The sequence below is a fragment of the Solea senegalensis genome, linkage group LG17 (assembly GCF_019176455.1).
Source record: "Solea senegalensis isolate Sse05_10M linkage group LG17, IFAPA_SoseM_1, whole genome shotgun sequence".
NCBI lineage: Eukaryota > Metazoa > Chordata > Actinopteri > Pleuronectiformes > Soleidae > Solea > Solea senegalensis.
In genome coordinates this window covers 15,865,221-15,887,282 of record NC_058037.1, presented here as the reverse complement: position 1 = coordinate 15,887,282, position 22,062 = coordinate 15,865,221, and the positions used below count along the sequence as shown (strand labels likewise).

The following is a 22,062-nucleotide window of genomic DNA, read 5'->3' as shown; positions in this document are numbered from 1 at the left end:
AAATATAGATATTCAAAAATATTGCAGTTAAAACGCACGGTTATTTGAGTTTTGATTTGAGTTAGTTTTAGTTTTAGTTTTATAAACACACAGTTCTCCAGGGTCAAGGGTCAAAAAAAAAGAAAAAGCAATGGTTCAGTCGATGATAAGATTATAAATACAAACACTCAAATCGCGATATTCCATCGTGACGTCAGCATTTGTGGCGATAAATCGCCCGAATTTCAAAATAAAAGTGTTTGTTTTGGCGCAGAATGACGTGCAATTCATTTTAAAAATACATTCATGGTGCAAAATAAATGTGTGAATTTAAAAACATACAGAAAGAAGGGTTTATTGTGGTTACACCCCTCAACTTCCCCGCCCCTCCCCCCCCATTCCTGTGTCTCTCATCTAATCACAATCTAATGAAGGAATTTTTAATGAGTCTGGATGATGCGCATACATTAAATATAACTGGAATATTGCTGTTCTCGGTAGATGGAACACAATAAATGACTTTCCTGAAGATTTGTTGTGGCCTTAATTGTAACCCTAACGCCCAAATAACCTTCAGAATGATATTTTACCCAATTTTGATTCGTGAATAAGACAAAAACAGCTGCGACAACGTCTTTATTTCATGGCTTACATGGCTCACCATGTTACATTCATACATATATACATTTACAGACATCCCCTCCCCCCCCCTCCACCCCAAAAAAACTCCATCTCAGCGGCCTTTAATGGCAGGTTACCATAGAAACAGGCTCCTCCACCGTCACTTCCTGATTGTCTTTGGATTCCTGCATCATCCGTCCTCCGACCACCTGTCCCCCCCACGTCTTCCATTACCGCCCCACCCCCCACTCCTCCCCCACAGCCCTCACACACACATATATTACACAACCTCGACACATATTATGGGATAAAATGACACACGAGGAAACCGGCACCGGTCAAATTCAGACCTCAGAGGCAACACAGTGTGAATATAAACATACATATTTAACTAATTCCCGTCTAATTCAATTCATATTATTAATAATTCATCCTCTTGGTAACAGATATGATCTGCTTACAGCTCCTTAAAACATGAAGATTTGATGATTTTTTTTGTTTTGGACGTCTTATCCAATTTCCCCCCTTTTTTAACTGTTATATATGAGTATAAAACAAATATGACTATGCAGAATTATGACTTTATAATGTAAAAGACTAATATTTCAACAATATAATTATAGATGAGGGCGATAAACATTTAACAAGTTTAAGATGTTAACTATTTTCCCTCTAATTTGATTCATATTATTAATAATTCATCATCTTGGTGACAGATATGATCTGGTTTCAAATTATGTGAGGATTTGCACATCTGTGGGTTTTTAGACACCTACTTGATTTTAAAGTGTAATTTGTGTCAAAAAATTAGTAATTTAGTTCTTTTAGTCATCAAGTAAACACTAGTCGTACTCGTAACCCATGAAAATGATTCAAATGATTCTTTATTTTCAGATTAAACTCACTTTTTTCAAAGATTTTAATGTGGAAACCTGGTGAAATAAAGTCATCACAAAAATCGCACATTTTCTGGTTCCCTCTTTTACCATTTTCCACTTTCTTAACTGTTAGATATGATTCTAAAATGAATATGTGTAGAATTATGACACTATCATGGAAAAGACTAATATTCTACAATATTTATGTGAGGAAAAAAGCAACTGCTCAGTAGATAAGGGCAATATGAATAATAAACATACATATTTAACTATTAATCTATAATTTAATTCATATTATTAATAATTCATCATTTTGGTAACAGATGTAACAGTGGAATTTTGAGACAGCTTTTGACAAATTTGAGTAATTGAGTCATTTTAGTCACTCAATAACACGAGTTATATACCTATATTAGCAAAATTACTATGAGTGACGCGTAATTATGATGCAGGATTTAACCTAAAATTAAGTTTTTGTGTGAAAAAAAAACACAATATTCTGTTATATTTCCACATATAATAATCACCCAAGACACTGTGTGTCATCACAAAGCCTCACGCCCTGTTTAGTCAATTCAAATAAAGTTGATTTATCCAGATTAGGACATCAATTTTACTGGTTAAGTCACATGTAACTGAGTATCTTTTGAGTGATTTAGAGCAAATAGAGGAACAAATGGAGAAATTAAACTTTTCTTAAACATGAAAGAACGAGTAAATGTCACAAGTAACTTTAATTTAAAATGAACTTTTCTTGTTCTTATGTCAACAATTAAAGTTTTTACACCGACTAAACGTCACATAGACACACACACATGAGTGAAATAAAACCCTGTATAGTTTCCAGTGCACTTTTATACTTTTATACTATGTTATACTGTTTTAAAGGGCTGTTCTGTGCTCTTTTACACTCAGTGGGGGGTGGAGGGATACAGTGATAATTAGATAATTAGCCAAAGAATCTATTTATGACAAAAGGTCACAAGAGTGGAGAGAGAGCGAGAGCTACATTCAAACGTTTGTTCCGCAGATGCAGTGAGGTAAAAAAAATATAAAAATAAAACCACACCAAAGAGTCACTGCAGCAAAAGGTTTAAAGGGATCAGTGAAGATCATATTTCTTAGTTTCTTTGCTCCAAATGAGGAAGAAGTCATTAAAGACTGGATCCTTTTTTTGGATTGTGGACAACACAAGACGTCATTTTCAGTTTCGGGGGAACATTGGTCAACATTTTTTAACATTTTCTGACATCATAATAATATAAATATGAGGAAAAAGCAACTATTCAGTAGATGAGGGCCATAAAATAATAAAATGACACATGACAAAACCTTAAATTCAGACCGCAGAGGCAACACAGTGTGAATATAGACCAACATATTTCACAATTTCCCTTTAATTTAATTCATGAAGATCATGAATCTCATTAAACCGTCATCATACTGAGTTTAAGGGGAACATTTTTTAACATATCTTTTTTTAACATTTTCTGACCTAACATCTCAAATCATTGCAAATTCAAACAAAGAGTGATTTAAGAGAGAATCAGCCTCCAAATCTGTAATCTTGTCCACATTCTGTGCCTTTTTTTCATCCACAGCGAATGAAAATGCTTCTGTGCCAAAGACGGTTTGATGACTTATTAAATATCAGGCTTCACTTTCTTATTTTTTCCACCAGCACAGCGGTCATAAAAGAGTTCTGTCTGTGTTTAAAACCACATGTAAACCAGTGGAAAATCTGTGTCATTAGTGGCAGAAATGACACAAGAACAGAATAATCTCCAAGAACCTCCAGATTACGTTTCACTTTTAGCTTTTGTCAGAGGTTATCTTAAAAGTGTGTTGTTTTATACTTCTCTATATTCCAGCTAATAGATTACATAATAAGAGTGACGTGCCTCAACATTTTCTTTTACTTAATTCAGATTATTTTAAGGCATTTCTCATAAATTAGACACAGTGGACAGAGGAACTAATTCCGCTTCTTAAATGTGAATATTTCCTGGTTTCTTTGCTCCACAACAAAAAGAAATCAATCAAAGTGAATGATATTTGATTTTTAGGACAAAATGAGAACGTTTTATGACATTTTATGGACCAAACTCGGCTTACTTTCTCGATTCAATCAATGAAATATTGAATATCGACAGATTGATTATGGACGATGCAAATAATTGCTCTCTGAAGAAAACGGACAGTGGACACGTTCTTTTTCACAAAATAAACCCAACAACAACCTCACATTCATGTAGAATATTTACACAGACTGATATTATTATTATTACAGGAAATCCAAGCATGTTTTTTGATCAGCTTTTACATTTGTATCTGAATTAAAAACACACCATACAGCCCTGTATGTACAGCACACACACACACACACACACACACTGCTGTAATCTGACCATAAATAATCCGATGCTCTCGGCTCTCAAACATGCAGGAAAAGAAGGTAATCTGGGTCTTTGAATGTGATGATTGTTCATTTAATTCAATATTTTCCTTGTTTTTCCCGTGTGACCTCTCAGTGTCCAACAAAAGAAAGAATACAAATAAAAATAAATGAATAAAACTATGTTACTGTGCTGCGGCGGCGGCGGCGTGACACGCCGACAAGGAAACATTAGAGGAGGACGAAGGGATGGATTTAGGATTCTGACACCTGTGAGAGACAGAAAAGAAAGAGCAGATTAAGTTATAATCTCTAATAGTTTTAATGTATCATTTAATAAACACATGTTATAACCACACAGACGTGAGATTACAGGCTGCTGAGGGGAAGAAAAAAAAACAGATTAGGAGCGCCTAAACAGGGTGTGGCTAATCCTGGATTATCCGGTTTAGATATGCGATGACTCTAAACCATTTACACTCTCCAGATACTGTCATAAAAATCTGTTATTATATCATATATATATATATATATACATATATATATATATATATATATATATATATATATATATATATATATATATATATATACATACAAACATCAATTTTTCTGTAGATTTTATTTAATTTTACAACATTTATTAAAAACGGTATATTTTGCCCATCTCTTATATTCATGTGCTGTGGGCCATAATGTGAGTTTTTAAATAAGATTTTAGAGACATTAAGGCAAAAAATACGGAAACATAATCATACAAAACTGAAACAGGCTAATTTTTGCCTGGCCGGGCAACAATGGGATGTTTTTCAGTAAAATTACAGTAAAAGTTGACTTTCAAGAAGGCCCTTTTCCGGGAAATTGTTCTTTGTTGCCTAAAAAGAAAAATGTTTAAGAAAAAAAACATAACTGGAGACGTTCCACTTTATTTTAAACTTTAATTAACAGTAAAACGCTAAAACATGAAACTCCTCATGAGGAACAAGGTTCCTTATTATTTCTTGTTTTTAAGAGTAAAAACAGCTGCACATACTCTGCTGGATGCTTGTCTCACCTCTGAAAAAGCTCATTTGAATATGAGTGGTAAAAACAGTATTGCAAAATAATCCTACGCCACATTAAAAACACAGATTGTCCTTTAAATCTGCGTTTAGAATGACCGAGCAGCACACGAAATCATAGTTTTAGATCGATTTGTATCAGATTTCAGGACATAAAAGGTCATTTTGGTGATATAAATATGTATATGTACATCGTGTATACATATATCTATATATACACACGCACACACACACATACAGTATATGCAGCAGGAAAGATAATATCAGCCGTCTGATTTTTATCTCTGAGCTCACCAGGAGCGAGACTTGTGGACGCCTCTGTCCTTGGTGGGCGAGCTGTCCACAGAGGAACTTTGGTTTGGCTCCGCCTCCGTCCAGCGATCGAGCGAGGCGGCGTTTGGAGGAGTCATGTCCAGCTCCAGAAACATGATGTTCTCCGCCTGAAACACAGAGACATAAAACAGGCGAGCGGAAGTTAATTATATACATTTACTGGCCACATTATTAGGTACACAGGAGACAACAAAGTGGTTGTAGTGCAGGTAATCTGCCGCTGCTGTAGATCATCTGATACGGTCTTCTTAGTTGGTTGTAACAACGGTTTATTTTCACCCAAAGAAATGTCACTTATTGGACATTGGATTGGAGGATTTTGTGTGAAAATCACAGTAGATTTTCAATTTCTTAAAAAAAGCTGCGTTCAAAATGACTTAAATCTACTTTCTTCCTTATTCTGTTGCCCGGTTTGACCCCATAAGGAAGAGTCCCCCATAATGTGACTGTGTACATTTACATTTATGTCCCCACAATGTAAGGAATACCAAGCACAAGAATACTAAGTTTTCTACGAACCTTTTTTCTACTACACTGTACAAAAATAGCAAATTTAAGAGATGTGTTGGTGCAAGAAAAGTGCAATATAAATACATTCTGTAAACAGGATGACGTCATTAAAAGGCACGCTAAATTTCCACGGTCCCTAACCTTTAAATACTTATATTTAAATACTGGAAAAGTATAGGTCTAAACATTTTTCCATTATTTTAATACAGAAATGCAGCTCAAATTAAGTGGGTTGAACAGGTGTACCTAATAAAGTGGATGTTTAAGTGTGAGTGAGTGGTGCCCTTTCAACAGTGACACTACCCACACACACATCTACACACATACACCTACTCTGTATCTGGAGAGGGCTCCCATCGCTATGGCAACCCTGGCGTATTGGGTGATGGGTCGCTTGTAACCGACGGCAGACGACGGCCTTTTCTTCATCTGTGAGGATTTACTGAAAGAAACCAATCAAAAATCAATCAATACTCAAGACGATTTTTAAGGTTTTTTTAAAGACACAGAGAAGTGTCAAAGGTCAAACAGTCGCGACCCACTGACCACATTTTGAGTCCATGACGTTCACCTCAGACAAAAAGCCACACTGACCTTTCAGCAGGAACCAGAGGCTGGAACTTCCACTGATCCTCCTCGGGGTCAAAGGTCAGTCTGTTCATGATCTTATTCTTCTCCTCCGGAGGAATGAAGTTCTCTATGATCAGGTACCTGCACGTGAGAACACACACACACACACAAGGACATTTTTAAGCTTTTAAGCAGCAAAACATAACAAAACACGTGTGATTTTTATCAATAAGTTCATCTACTTTGATCTGCATTGGCATACAGTGTGTTTGTTTAAGTTTATAATCGCTTGAAACCCTAAAATAACCACTTTTTTTTTTACTTACACTCCACACACACGTTTTCTGGTATGCAAAGGCCACCGTAGTTGTAGCTCTGTTAACAATCATCTGCAGTTTGACCATTCGATGTCACACAGACTTTTGAAAAGACAGAATACAGAAATAGGTCTCAAAACCGTGGTTCATGGGTCACTAGCGGCCCCCCAATCAATTTCATGCGGCCCTACACTTAATATCAAGCTTTTATTATGAGTTATTTTCTGTGTTTTTATCAAAACAAGACACTTTTATTTTGAAGTTCAATGAAATATCATCACAAAAATCATGATTTATATATAATTATGGAATATTGTGATAGGAGTCGGACATTTTTGTTGACTTTAATAGCCTTTAATAGATTTTAGTCTTAGAATAGGGAAGTTAACATCAGAAATACATTTTATTGTGTCTTAAAGATGAATAAAAAGGAAAACGAAACAACAAATTTGCATTTATACATCCTATTTTCTGCAAAATTGGGCTTTTTCTTTACATTATAATGTCTTTACAAGTCATTTATATGGCGTTTTTTTTGCCTGCTAGGTTTTTTTAAACCTGTTTTATCTGCAGTCAGCCGGACTCACTTGAACTTGAGTTCTCTGGTGAGCTCGTTCTGAGTTTGCTCCAGCTCCTGTCGGCTCCTCACGTGCTCGTCGTTCACGTCCTGGATCTCCGCTTTGATGCACTGGAGCTTAGCATACAGCTACACAGAGAGAGAGAGAGAGAGAGAGAGAGAGAGAGGGGGGGGGAGGGAGGGAGACAAACACACAGAGAGGGTGAGGAGGAGAGACGTCACCGATGGGACCGGTCTCCAAACCGTTGCCCGTGGCAACAGCACTGGAGTGTGGAGGAATGGGCAGAGCAACATGGCTGCCCTTCCTCCTTCCACCTCGTTCCTCTGCTGTTCTCCTACGTTTTCTTCCTTCGCTTCACTTCACTCGTAGCTGCCTGAACTGGTTTCACATGAATGTTTAAGTCTGACATTTAAGGCTTTTTTTTTCTTTCTTTTTTTTACAAAAATAGTTGAATTTAATGTTAAAATATGCTTTGATTCGGAGCAGAATTCCTTAATCCTGGTCCTCAGGGACCCAGTAACCCTGCATGTTTTAAGCCCCGCCCCACACACACTCGAGGATTTTCACACAAACCAATTTTCGACGTTTCAATCCTGAGAAAGCACAGACTATACTGTCGACGATCAGGACCACACACTTCAGGTGAGATATTCCAGGGATTTGGGGATCTCACGGAAACTCACGTGATTTAACGTGACTTCCGAATGTAAACAGACATAGAGAGAGGTGGATTGTCGTCGGCGGCGGCGGCGGTTAATAGCTGTCGTGGAGGAACGCTTCTGAACAAAAGCACAGAGTTTCTGTGAGATTGGGGGAATCCCTGGAATGTCCTCCTTGAAAGTGTGTGGTCCTCTGCGTCTCATCTGGATCGTCTCGTCTCTGCTTTCTCAGGTCGGTTACAAAGTTCCCTGCTCCAACACACCTGATTCAAATGAACGGCTCGTTATCAGGCTTTTAACGAGCTCCATGATGACGAGGTGACTGATTTGAATCAGGTGTGTTGGAGCAGGGAAACTTCTAAAACAGAAAACTCCAATGTTTTCCAGTGTAAAATGTTATATTTTGTTTTGTTTTACATTTCGCTGTGTCTTATTTAAGTGTTTTGTTAAGTCTTTCGTTATTTTTGTTATTTTATTGTGTGCCTTTAAGTCGGTCGCTGCAAAGTTAAAGAATTTTTCTCTTGAAATCAACTGTTAAACACGGAATCTTGCAGAATTCTCCAGGTGGGGAGGTTGTGTATTTGGGACCGGGCCAGCTTCAATATCCAAGAGTCAATCTGAGACAAATATGTCACTGACCTACATCTAGAGCTGAAACAATGACTCGCTTAATCGATGACTAAATGAATCGGTTTGAAGCTTTTTTCATAATTGCAGCTTCTTAAATGTGAATATATCCTTCGTTTCTTTGCTCCGCATAAACAGAGAAATCATTCAAAACTGAATCATTTTGTTTAGTGGAACAAAAACGAGACATTCGAGCACGTCGTCGTTCCCAGGTTTGACAAACACCGAACACTGACATTTTATGGACCAATCGATGAGTCGATTAATCGCGAAAATAACAAGAATCGTTAGTTTGTTCGCTCGTTGACGTCATCTAAACCTTCTTGACAAGTCCAGGAAAGTATGGAATCTTTTCACCATAAATTAAGTGTTTTCGAGTTTATTTCTTCTTCTCTATGAAAGATGTAGCGTACAGTATATTCTGATGACTACAGTATAGGACATGCAGATCCATCACTGTGGATATTTTGAATAACTATTTATTCATTTATTGTGAGTTTGTACTTATTTATTCACGTATTTTAGTGGGTTTTTTGTTACTTTATTATATGTGCAATAAAAAAAAAAATACATTCATCTTGTCTCTGAGTTTCCACAGAGGTATTAAAAGGCACAGTGTGAACGTGTCTTTCCCTCAGAGGGATGATGACACCATGCAGCAGCAGCAGCATCATCAGCAGCATCATCAGCAGCAGCAGCAGCAGCAGGACGAGGGAGTTAGGGGAGAAAAATCAACACGGTGCAATCGTTAGTCATTAGTGCGGTTGGTTGTTGGGGTTAGTCCTGCTGACTCTGGGGCAATGAAACGGTGCCGGGGAGCGGGGGTTTAAAGGTGGTGAGATTCTGACCAGTGAGAGGAAACAGGAAACTCAGGCTCAGGCGCTCAGAGAGAGAGTGATGTGGACACAAGGATGGAGGAGGGAGGTGGAGGTCCAGGTAAGAGGAAGAGGAAGAGGAAGAGGAAGAGGAGGACAAACCTTCAAGAACTGAGATTTAAGTGTGTGTCCAGCAACGGAGCACGAGGCCGAGGCATTAGGGTCCAGGTCAAGGGTCAAGGAGTGAAAGAGGGATATACTCACATTAGGAACAAAAAAGGGAAGGTGTACGAGTGTGTGCAAATAGATAGATAGATATAGATACGTATATATATCTCCATTTATATATACATTTTAAGTTCAGTTTTTCTCTTGTATTCAAAATGAATAGGTGCGTACTAAAACCAGGTCTGAACAGGGTCTTGGACGTGTATTTCTACGTGTATTGTGTCGATGTTTCTTTTACCTTCTTGAGTTTCTTGGTCTTGGCCTCCACCTCCTGTTGCAGGGACGTGAACGTCTCCCGCAGCTCCAGCGTCTCCTCGTCCTGCGCCAACATCTGCTGATGCATCTCTCGCTCCCGACGAGTCTGAGGACACGGATGAAGACAAAGACACGGTACTCAAATCACAGACACATTCATGACAACAAAACCTCCCAGAATGAAGATTAAACAGACAATAATAACAGGCGAGGAGGTGGAAATTACACACTATGTCTTGTGGGGATTAACACACACAGATTAACACTAAAAACGCACAGATTAACACCGAGGTTTACCTGCTCAGTGATCTCCTGCTGCTTCATCTCCAGCATCTTCTGCTGCTCGTTGGTGTGATCCATGATGTTCTTTCCACCGACCAGCAGTTTACTCTCCATCGCCTAAAAAACCCAATTAATATTAAGTCATTTAAAACGTCAATAAACATTATATTTAACCAGGGACTTTGTTCTATTTATATCTTATCTTATTTATATTTGTTATTAAAATGAAAATCACACATGCACAATGTGGTGAAAATGTTGAAAACTAATTGATTATATTCATAGGTTGTTTTTTTTCATCTAAGCCAAACATAGCTCTTTGATTAAAGGGGAAAATACAATTTCAGTAAAATCAAAATAATCGCCGTGTACTTTCACAGTAGTGACACAATTGTTTACTAAATTTAACCAAGTGTAAATAAAAAATTAAATAAAAAGTGTCATGTAATGATTATACGATGTCTACGGTTGAAAAAGGGAACATTTCCATGGGATTGGGAACTTTAGTCTGGGAATTTTGGACTTATTCCAAATTGGAAACCTTCCATGAGAATTGTGGGAATTTCTGCAATCCGACTTATGTCTGTTAATGGTGATGATGACGCCTCTGGTTAGAGAACCTCTGCTACACACACACACACACACACACGTCCTGCTTCTGTCTGACCATAAAGGATCTTTGTCCTGAGGACAGACAGGAAGAAAGATGACGGGACAGAATAAAAATGTAAAGATGGGGAAAAAGAGATCAAACAGGGTCAGCGGCCATTTTATACTGGACACATTCCAGTCCCAGGACTGGGTACAAAAAGACTGTGTGTGTGTGTGTGTGTGTCTATACATTCTCTATTACAATTACACACACACAGACAGAGTACAGTGGAGTCCTTCAGAGTGGACACGTTTGCAGCAGGTCTTTACAGAAAGACTCTTTGTTTGGAGCTGTCTTTGTGTAGCGTGCGTGTGTGTGTGTGTGTGTGTGTGGTAGGCTGTGAAAGCAAACTCTGTTTTAAAACCTATCTTTGTGAGGACATTTCTGACACTCTGACAATTTTAAAGGTCGCTTTAACACCTAACAGTCTCCGCTAGACTCGGTTCAATATCCGAGTTTGCGTTCACACTTTCGCACTATAGTGAAACGGCCTTGGGCTTGTTCATTTAGTTTTATGTGAACATACGACACACACATACGCTTATGCGCGCATGTTTTGGTTGTGTTTACCCACAATGCCACATTTTCTGACAAATCTGCAGCCATAAAATCTAATTAAATCCGGGCGGCCTGAATATCAAGGGTTAAAGGTGCATATTTGTTCATATAATGAGCTCATAAGTGATTCACTCAAACTGTTGTGGCTGTGACTGATTCAGCTGCTGACGGTAAAGTGCAGCCACATCACCCTCTCACATCACCCTCTCACATCACCCTCTCACCCCCCTCCCTCCCTCCCCCGTGGCCATTACAATCGGCCAATCACAGCGAGGGCAAGGCCGGGACCCGCTGGGAGCGAGCGGCTATAAATATGATCTGACGACAACGGGTCTTGTGTGTGTTTGTGTGTGTGTGTGTGTGTCAGAGAGACAGAGAGAGAGACAGAGACAGAGACAAAGATGAGACACAGAGACGAGAGAGAGCCACGACTTAAAGCCTGAGCTCTCATTCAACAATCGCTCACTGTCTGTCACATGACATGAGGGAGACCCGGTGACTGTTGCTATGACATCAGCTGCACCCAGCGCACACATTTATGTCGTAATCACCCTTTAATTCTTGCAATAGTGCAACATTCAGGTTTGTAAGATGACAGGAAACAGATATTAAACGTGGTGTTCAAGTACAAACTTATTTATGTGTGGAGATAAATGTATTTTCTTGTTTTGATTATAAGGTTTTTTTTGGCATGTGACATTTAAGTATTTCTTTATGTGCAGAATGCTGCCATTTAATTTATAAGAATGTGTGTTTAAAATGTGTTAAAATTCCACATTTTCAAACTGAAAAAATAACAAAGAAAGTGTGTAAAAATATTAAAAGAACTAGAACCTGAACAGAATCTGAGGTACGTTAGTCTATGTTCTGTCTTCAACACACCTTGAGGTGCATACAAGCAAAATAAGTGCATAGTTGTAGCTGTAACTATTGTTTCTTTTTAACATAAAGAATAAATGAATATGTTCAATTTTAATTTTAATTGCAAAAAGTGCATTTAACTGAATAAAAAAGAAAAATATCAGTGTTATCAAACCTTTGGTGCTGCATTCATGGGCTGGTATGAATGTAGGTCAATTAAAAGTGTCCAGTTTATTAAAAAGTGAATGTAATACGTGTACAATCACAATTATATCACATGTGTTTTGGTCTGACGTGCTGGAGCTCAATGTTTGTGCCTTAAAAATGAAAACAATAACAACAAAGAGGTTTGTGTTTTCACTTATTAAACCGTCTTGGCCTGAGGCACATCATTATTTCATATTTTTATGTTGACATGTGTCTCTCCGTCTTTGTTTGAGAGACAGAGGACAGCGTGTTGTTTAAGAAACGGCTCCGATTTCCACGCTGATCCCATGACTTCAGTCTGCAGACATAATGTACACACACACACACACACACACAGAAAGAGAGAGTTGATTCATCAATATTTCAGTGATGCAGCTCTCCCTCGATGCTGAAAGATGGAAAGCAGCAGTGAGCTGTTTTCTCTTTCACACACACACACACGTGCTGGTCTCCCCCTCATAGACATAATGCATTCTCTAGCCCCTTACCCTTACCTTAACCATCACAGCTAAGTGCCTGATCTTAACCCTTAACCTAATCCTAACCTAAACATAATTTTAACCCTAACCCTAAAACCAGGTCTTTACCCTGAAAAAGCACTTTAAAGGTGTGAGGGTCAGCCAAAATGTCCTCACTTAACACATACAATAACACACACACACAAACATCATTACTTTAACCTTAAACATACGTACTAACCCTTACCTTAACCTTACAACATGTCTTCACCTAACATGTAATAATTTAAGTTATGGGGACTTGATTTTTGTCCCCATAATGAAGACAACAAGTCCCCTTAATGTGAGTGTGTAAACAGACTTAGGTCCCCACGACATGAGGAATACCTGGAACACACACACACACACACACAAACTTGTTCTTATACATTAATGAGGACACATCATAGACATAATGCGTTCCCTAGCACATTACCCTTAACTTAACCCACTTCCTGCTATTAATTTTATCTGATTTTTTGGTCCTCACAAAGATGTATTATGTAAAATATGTAAAAGCCCTTTTAAGGGGGTAAAGAGGTTTTTTGGTCTTCACAACGATACCCATACAACACACACACACACACACACACACACACACGGACTAATGAGACAGGAAGGCAGCTTTATAAACAGGAAACAGACATTTTACCCATAAAGCCGAGCATGTATGTATATACGTGTGTGTGTGTGTGTGAGATTTTTTTCCTATGAGGCAGTGGACATTGTTGCTGACCGGACGCTCTGATTGGCTGAGCTTCAGCTGACAGGATATCGGAAAAAACACACACAAAATCAAAACACTTTGGTGCTTCAGAGTCGAAGTCGATGTCGATGTCCTGCTCTGATAATGGGACAGACAAGTGAGGTCAAGAGGACACATTCATGCTGGACACATTTGTCTTCCTTTAAATCTATTAAAGCGTCCCTCTGTCCTCTGTTTTACCATCAGTGACGTGTCTATTTTAGGCTTTAAGAAATAAAGGTGTCTCCTAACATTGTCTTCACCTGTCTCACACTCATCTGTCTTTATATAATCTCTTCAGATTAAGCTTCTTCACTCAGAAACGTTAGAAAATTACTTAATAATAAATAAATAGAATGTGATATTTAAAGCTCCAGAGTGTAACTTCTGACGCTAAACCATTGCTAGCATCACTAACGCCCTATACTCACACACACACACACACACACACACACACAAACACGTTTCGGAGAAGTGGGGTTAATTCCTTAACCTAAAGTTCCCTTTAAACATTTGTTTGGCCTCACTCTTGTTTCAGAGAACTGCGGTCAATTCTTTAACCTAAGGTTATCTTTAAACATCCAATTTACCTCACTAAGGTATCAGAGAACCAGGGTTAATTCCTTAACCTAGAGTTCTGTTTTAAACATTTGTTTCACTGGATCAGAATGTCCTCAAAAAACTGTGATATCTCATTGAATAAGACTTAAGGTCATCCTGTACAGAAAAAAAGACAGTGTCTATATGTGTCTGCAGTTTTGACCCAGAAAAGCAGTTCTAAGAATAGTCCACACACAGTCGTACATGTCAGCCTCTTTAAATGAGGAGCAGCCACTGCACTCGTACCTGTTTCATAACAGCAGCACGGACTCAAACATTCAAAAGAAAACTGTGTGTAAAAGGATAAATAAATAAAATAAGTCACTAAAAGGAGAGACAGAGATTTGTCCTGAGGACAGAGTGCTGTGATGTAACTGGAACATGATGAAAAATCTATGCATTCTCTGTATCTGCCGTATATGAGCACTGACAGAACACACATAGAGGTTTTTAACTTAAACAGGAAGCGGCAGCAGCAGCAACATGATCTTAAATCGTTGGTAATTTGATTTAAATTGAAATCCATCCATCCATTAACAAAACCACTTATCTTTAAGGGATCGCGGAGCTGATCCCAGCTAATGCTACGTAAGAGGAAGTAAAAGAAAAAAAAAATTAAGGACTGATTATTCAAATTTACTTTGCACCTGAACTGCACATGTAGATTAATGAATCCTTAATCCAGTGATTCCCAAAGACTGGATATATATATATATACATACATACATACATACATATATGTAAATATATATGTATATATTTATATATTTATGTATATATCTATATATGTATACATATATATACATATATATGTATACACACATTCTTTAAAAGGTTTTCCATCAAGACGGCATTGTTTCAAATGACTACATCTATATATATATGTATATACATATATATATATATACTTTAGTATATATGCCAGATGGATGTGTGTGACATTATTGGTTTCCCTAAGTTGAATATTGTTGTAAATGAGGGAATTTTGAGAGGCATTTCCTGGCTCCTAAAACTCCTCCCAAATTCTATGTGTGGACCCTTGAACAAATCTGCTCTTGTCACAATTTATACCGTGTTTTTAATCACAATAGTTTGCTGTCTTTAGAAAGGTGGGTCCCAGAGTAGAAAGTGTGGGAGACAATGACTTATTTTCAACCCTTTTTTATAGACTATAGAATGGACTAATTCTATGAGGCGGCTGTCAAACTGTCACAACCTGTCACTCGCGCAAAAACAAAAGAATACACGTCTTTGTTGCTTTGGTAAATAAAGACGCTCTTATAAACTCTGTGGGTTTGACACAGCACTGTATACTTTCACTGTTTCTCTGTACACACTTCGTTATATTTATTGTCACGCCGTGTAAAAGGTCACATGCTTTTCTGTCACGTTTGTATTGTATCTGCTGCTAATATTGTGTTCTTCATCATCTTCCTGAGTGTTCCCTCAAATGTAACACACACTTCATTCCCCCGCACGGATTATTAAAGTATTCTGATTCTATGTATGTAACAGGATGATTTATAAGAGAGAGTAAAAGAGAAAGCGTGTGATTTAGAGAATATTTGGCTCTTGTCATTACAGATTACCGTGTAAATTAACAGCTGAACAACAGTCGCGTAATCCATGATTGGAGAATATATTGTGACAATGAAGGTCACTTTACTAACAGCAGCCGATCAAACGTCGCTTTCTGACCCACTTATTCTGTGTCTGTGTAGAGGAGAAAAAAGTTAGAGTTCAGGGAGTTCAATCAAATTTCCATGGTGATATGATCTGTAATTGTTTGTTTTATTTCAGCTGCACTGATGTTTCCTCTCAGTCTCTTTCACGCTGACTCTCTGCCTGACAACCTCTCTGTCATTGGTCCACAGAGCAGAGAGAGAAAAAAAACCCCCCAGGAAATCCAATCAGAGAGTAGTCACACTGTGGTCTCCGTCACCTCATCACAACAAAAATCATAGTTGAAGAATATCACATGATTTATGCTTCAAATTGTAGCATATTATTTAAATTATTTTACGGCTTTGAGGGGACTCAGATTTCCTTTTTACACCGGCAGCAAGAAAATGAGTGGATGAAAGACAGGAAATGCCGCTCGCTTTAATCATCTTCCTCCTCGGGGGAGAAGAGGAGAAGCAGCTCTGCTGATTTTCTTTCTACACTGACGTCACGTCAGCAGACACACACACACACACACACACACACACACACACACTGAGGTTCAGAAACAAACAGCATCAGCTGGTGTTTTTGAGGACGACATGACGAGAAGAAACCTCGAGGAGACTCGAAGGCAAAAGTGCAGGAGATACAACACGGTGCGTCCCATTTGTAGTGGGAACTTGGAATTCCCAACTCGGAAAGCCCTGACATGGGATTCCAAAGATGAAACACCAGCACTTTTACCGTTAATAGTTTAATTTGTAACTGTAGACGTGTTGCTACGCTGTTTGTGTATGAGCAAATATAACGTTTATTTTTCCAATGTGAGCTGACCCATGTTTTCTCAGCACGGCACCATACGGCTCAATTCAACTCGTTTTTTTTTTTTTGCTTTTCCAATTATCTTAACATTTAGCAAAGGAAATGTCTAAAATCTTCAATATTTAACAGAGGAGTCTGGTGTATTTAGCAACAGCACTGCTGAAAGCCGACGATCGTGAGTTCAAATCACAACCCGTTCAGTGGTATTTCAGTTCAGTGACTGTGCCAGAAGACGTACTGAACGATTCTGTGAACGAACTGATTCTAACGATTCATTTACACCGAAAAACAACTGCTTTACGAGTCACTAGTTTGTGTGTTTGTGTCGCGTATGTCAAACAAGGTCACGGCAGTTTCATGCAGCCGTGCTATGACGACTCCGCCCACATTGAGGACTACAGTACCAAACCGAGTAGAGTCGAGCCCTGCCGCGCCGAGTCGTGCTGGAACTGTATAGTGGAACAGCGCCATATGACTCCTAAAGTACACAGAACATCACAAATCTAAAAGTACAACGTGTTTCTGCAGAAATGTGACACTGGAAATATAAGTTCCTTCCTCACATGAGCTCCTCTCGGTAAACTGATCCAGTGCTCTCGCTCTCTCGCCCTCTCTCTGGTGCTGGACAGACCAGGACACACGACTATAGACTGCAGTGATTCTGCACGGAGGATTTATCGACTGCTTACACACACACACACACACACACACACACACACACACACTCACAAGTAAATGACTGACTGCAGGCCAGTGTGTGTGTGTGTGTGTAAAAAAAGGAGTTAAAAGGAGAAGTGACATTATAAACTACAGTGAGTCCAGTTCCTGTCTGGACACGTGAGACACCTGAGCAGACCCAGTAGAGCTGCAGGACATGTTAATGATAAAAATAATGATAATATTGCGATTATCTCTGAGAGATGTGACTTTGATGTGATTAATATACGATGCAACGTAGTATTTATGAATGAAAGAGACTTGAAAATGTTCCTATAATGTCAGTTTAAAAATGAGTGAAGCTGCCAGGAAACAAAAGAAATGTATACATGTTTCATTTATACTTTTATAATTTAAACACAAACACTGAAACTAGCCCCTTACCCTAACCTTAACCATCACACCTAAGTGCTTAATCCTAAACCTTAATTTAACCCTAACCTAAACCCAATTCTAACTCTAACCACCAAACCAGGTCTTAACCCTGAAAAAAACCCTTTAAAAGACATGAGGACCAGTCAAAATGTCCTCACTCCCTATGGTTTATACATGTTTTGGTCCTCACAAAGACACACAGACAAGAACACACACAAACACACACAGATGCAATCAAAAGTTGCAGGATTACTGTCAGTAATGTGACCTAATAGCAGCTCAGGTCAGATTATCACACATGATAATCCCACGGGCCACATGTCCTTAATCTGACTTCTTCACATTAGTGCATGTGTGTGTGTGTGTATATTGTGTGTGTGTGTGTTCTTGTATTCATTTCCTCTTAAGGATGGCATAAACACTGACCTTGTAGGGACCAGTAGTCCTCAAGGAGACCAAAACCTGGTCCTAATGAGGTATAACTTCATTCTGAGGGACTGCTGGTTATGTTTAGGGATAGGATTTGAATTGTTAGGTTAAGGTTAAGGTTAGGGATCAGCCTTTGTTTGTTTTGTTGTGCAGAGTCCTAAGAAGAATAGCTGTACAAACCTCTGTCTGTGTGTGTGTGTGTGTGTGTGTGTGTCTTAGAGACAGAAAAATGATATGTCAAAGGCCAGCGGCTACAAACTCCATGAGAACTGAGCTCATTTTGTTCGCTGAAGATCACGAATCAAACTGAAAAGACCTCATTTTGCCAAGTAAAACTCACTCCGTCTCATTTGCTTTCTGTAACGCTGAAAACATGGAAACACTTGATCGATCGATTGATTGGTTGGTTCATAAATGAGCCTCAGCTGCCCTTGCTATGAAGGAGCGGCAGTCGTGGGTCATACTGTGCGTTAAAACTGCAGGAGCAGCAAATCGGAACAGTCTGTTGTTGCTTTTAAGGCCAAAAAAACCACCTCGTCGCAGTCGATGATTACAGCTGTGAGGCAGAGCTGCAACGATTAGTCAGTAATTACATTAGTTAAGTGAATAATTTGATAATTGATGTTGATCGAGGAAAGACAAACAAAGACATTGAAGATGTAAGCTTATGGAGGGTTTTTTTTATACAGTTCCAGCACGACTCGGTTTTGGTACTCGAAAACGAGTCAAGAGCCGAATTGTGCTAGAACTGTATCATGGAAAAAGCTCCATAAGTTTACATCCTCAATGTCTTTGTCACAATTTCCTGAAATGTTCTGAAGTTTTACTGGGTCAATGTTTTCCATCTTCACTACTCCCGTTTCTACGTCATGTCCTTCATGTGTATTTTTGTCTGGAATGAATTGTGTCATGAAGGAGGGAAGGTACAAAGACAGGAAGGACTGGACTCTGGATTTAGTTCTCACCTTGTACTTGGCCGTCAGCTGCTCGGTGGCTTCCTGCTCCTTCCTCAGGTCGCCCATCATCCTCTCCTTCTCTCCCAGCAGCCTTTGCTTCTCCTCGGCCAACATGAATTGATCGCCCCTGATGGCTTCCGTCTCCCTCTCCAACCGCTGCTCCTCCAGCTTCACGTAGTCCTCTGCGTCCTTCTCCACCTCCAGCTCCTCGTCCTCCGTCTCTTCGTCCCCGTCTCTCTCCCAGCTCTCGTCGCCGTCGCCCTCCACCTGCTCCTTCTTCTGTTTGCTCCTCCACTTCCTGTGGTTGAGCTGAGCGCGGAGGCGAGCGATCTCGTTCTGGAACTCGCGCAGTAGGGCGTCCTTGGGGTCCTCGTTGACTCTCGGTTGGTTCTGGATGTTCTTGGCCCGGTTGGCGTAGCGTAGGGTGGTGAGGGTTTCGTCGTAGTGCTGGGGGGCTGGGCCCAGAGTGGCGACCATCACTGTCTTTGCGTTCCCACCTAAAGAGTCCTGCAGCAGCCTGGTCAGCTTGGAGTCCCGGTAAGGCACGTGGCTGCTACGTCCATCTGCTAGCGCTGAAATCACGTTCCCCAGAGCGGACAGGGAGAGGTTGATCTTGGCGGCTTCTTTCAGACGTTCTCCCTGGACGCCAGTCTTGGCTTGGCGTTCGCTGCCAGCCAGATCTACCAGATTCAGGCGTCCAACTCGAATGTGCTTTCTCCCATCTGGTCCAGGCTGGCTGCACTCGACCGTGATCAGGAACAAGGCGTGAGACCTCGAGGAGTGTTCGTTCATGTCTGTTGCCCCAACCGCCCTCTCCTGGTTCCCCACGTTCATCACCTCCTCGATCTCCTTGATGCTCTTGCAAACACATGACGTGAGATCTTGGACGTACACTCCGGTTTCAGGTCTCTCCCTGAGCTCCAGGGCTCTGGCAGTGCCGTGGTTGGGGTCGAGGAGATCCCGAACCTCCTCACGATAGATCTCGAGGTAGGACGCCCGCACCAGGTACTGCCTGTCTGACTGCGAGCGGGAGATGTGAGTGAAGATGTGGTCAAAGGCGTTGGGGATCACGCCGCGTTTCTCCGGATCCATCCACGCGCCCTGCATGGTGTACGTCTTTCCGGTTCCGGTTTGCCCGTACGCAAATATCGTGCCATTGAACCCTGCCAGCACCGAGTCGATCAGGGGCCTCACGCTCTCGTCGTACAGGTCTCGCTGCTTGGAGTTTGCGTCGTAAACGCCGTCAAACGTGAACGTTTTCTGGGGCTCGCTGGCCGTTGCTCGAGGGTTCCTGAGGATCACCTGTCCGAGCCCCAGGTCCATCTGCACGATGCCCCCTGCAGGCCCGTTGGACTCCTCTTTGCGGTTCAAAGGGCGCAATCGCACAACCACCTTCACTGACTCGCTGCTTTTATTTTTTGACATGACTGCGCTCTGATTATTTTTACAAAATTATGAACAATTATGAATCCTTCTCAGCCTAAATATCTGACATGTACAACCATTGATTTCTTATTTTTTATCATTTATAATATCAAATTCAGTATGGCTTCTTCATCATATCATGAAGAACAATGGCTACACAGCTTCATATTGCAAATATGAGTGGAAATAATGAGATGCCACAGTGTCTTGAGGCTAATTTTCTTTGATTATTGTCTAAAAACACAGACGATCAGCAGCTCTCAGCTCTCACGCGGCGGATCGATGCTCCAGTGCAGATCCAGGTTCCATCCGTGGAAGAAAAAAAAAAAACAAGACATCCAACGACGCCGGTAACGGAATCATTCGGTTCACGTCAGATATAATCACGTCACGTTCATGTCTCGGTGTCAAAGAGCCGGTAACATCCGCTCCGGACCGCTGCACACATCCTTCTCCCCCCTCTGTCCCTCTGTCCCTCCGACCGTCGGTCCCTCTGTCACTAAACCCCACCGCCGAGGACTGATGCTCGAATGTGGATGTGGGTCTTGAGCGGAGCTCTTCTCCTGCTGCTGCTCCTCCTTCTCCTCCTCCTCCTGAACGCAACACACACACACAAACACACATATGCAGAGACACACACTCACTCATTCAACCACCACACCCCACACCACTGCGGTGGCGAGCAAAGGATCATGGGAACTGAAGTGCTTTTCATATAAGTTAGATAAATAGATAGATATTATTTTTAAGACCAACATTTCAGCTGCTATATTTGTATATATGTATTTATTCTTATCCAGTTTCAGTCTCATTATTCTCTCTTTTTTCTCTCTATATTTTTAATATATTATATTAACTTTTGTATTCCTACCTGAAGAAGCTGTAATGACACCCGATTTTTGTCAGATTTTCAATTTACATTGTTATTTTATCTTTATAGTTTTTTGTTTTTTTTTGCTTTGATTTAATATTTGTTTGTCTCATGTTGCACTCACTTTTGTTTTAAATAACACTTGTTCTAACTCTTTTCTATTTTATTTTCCTTAAATTATTTATTTGTCTCTGGCAATAAACCGCATTCTGAATCCTTAACCTTCACCTTGTTGTCGGTATTTATTCGTCACATGTACAGCAAGTTATCCCATAAATGAAATGGAAGTGTTACAGTATGTTGACTTTTGTGAGAATTATATGAATTCTTTTAAAAAGGTTCTAAAATGTATGCAACATGTAAGAATTCCACCTTTTCCTCTCAGTGTATTCAGCTGCAAGTTTACCGCATTACCTGGTTTTTATCTCATTTTATGGTTCAGTGTAATTTAAATAATAAGGCTGTATTACATTTTCTGTACTTTCCTTAAGTGATTCTTATGGGATAACAATTTTATTTAATTAATTAATTAATTAATTAATTAATTACTATAACACTCTTTCAAATATAACAC

At 39.8% G+C, this 22,062-nt stretch overlaps 1 protein-coding gene across 1 annotated transcript; it reads right to left on the bottom strand.

Moving 5' to 3' along the window:
* Window positions 1–1,512: 1,512 nt before the first annotated feature.
* On the bottom strand, window positions 1,513–21,213 carry LOC122784041 (kinesin-like protein KIF3C). Its single transcript, XM_044049098.1, has 8 exons — window positions 19,202–21,213; window positions 10,124–10,225; window positions 9,810–9,932; window positions 7,252–7,370; window positions 6,372–6,488; window positions 6,111–6,219; window positions 5,229–5,374; window positions 1,513–4,143 (listed from the first exon to the last, which is right to left on the bottom strand). The coding sequence occupies exons 1-8, from the start codon at window positions 20,615–20,617 to the stop codon at window positions 4,059–4,061; spliced, it is 2,217 nt and encodes a 738-aa protein (XP_043905033.1). The 5' UTR covers window positions 20,618–21,213; the 3' UTR covers window positions 1,513–4,058.
* Between the last annotated feature and the right edge of the window lie 849 nt (window positions 21,214–22,062).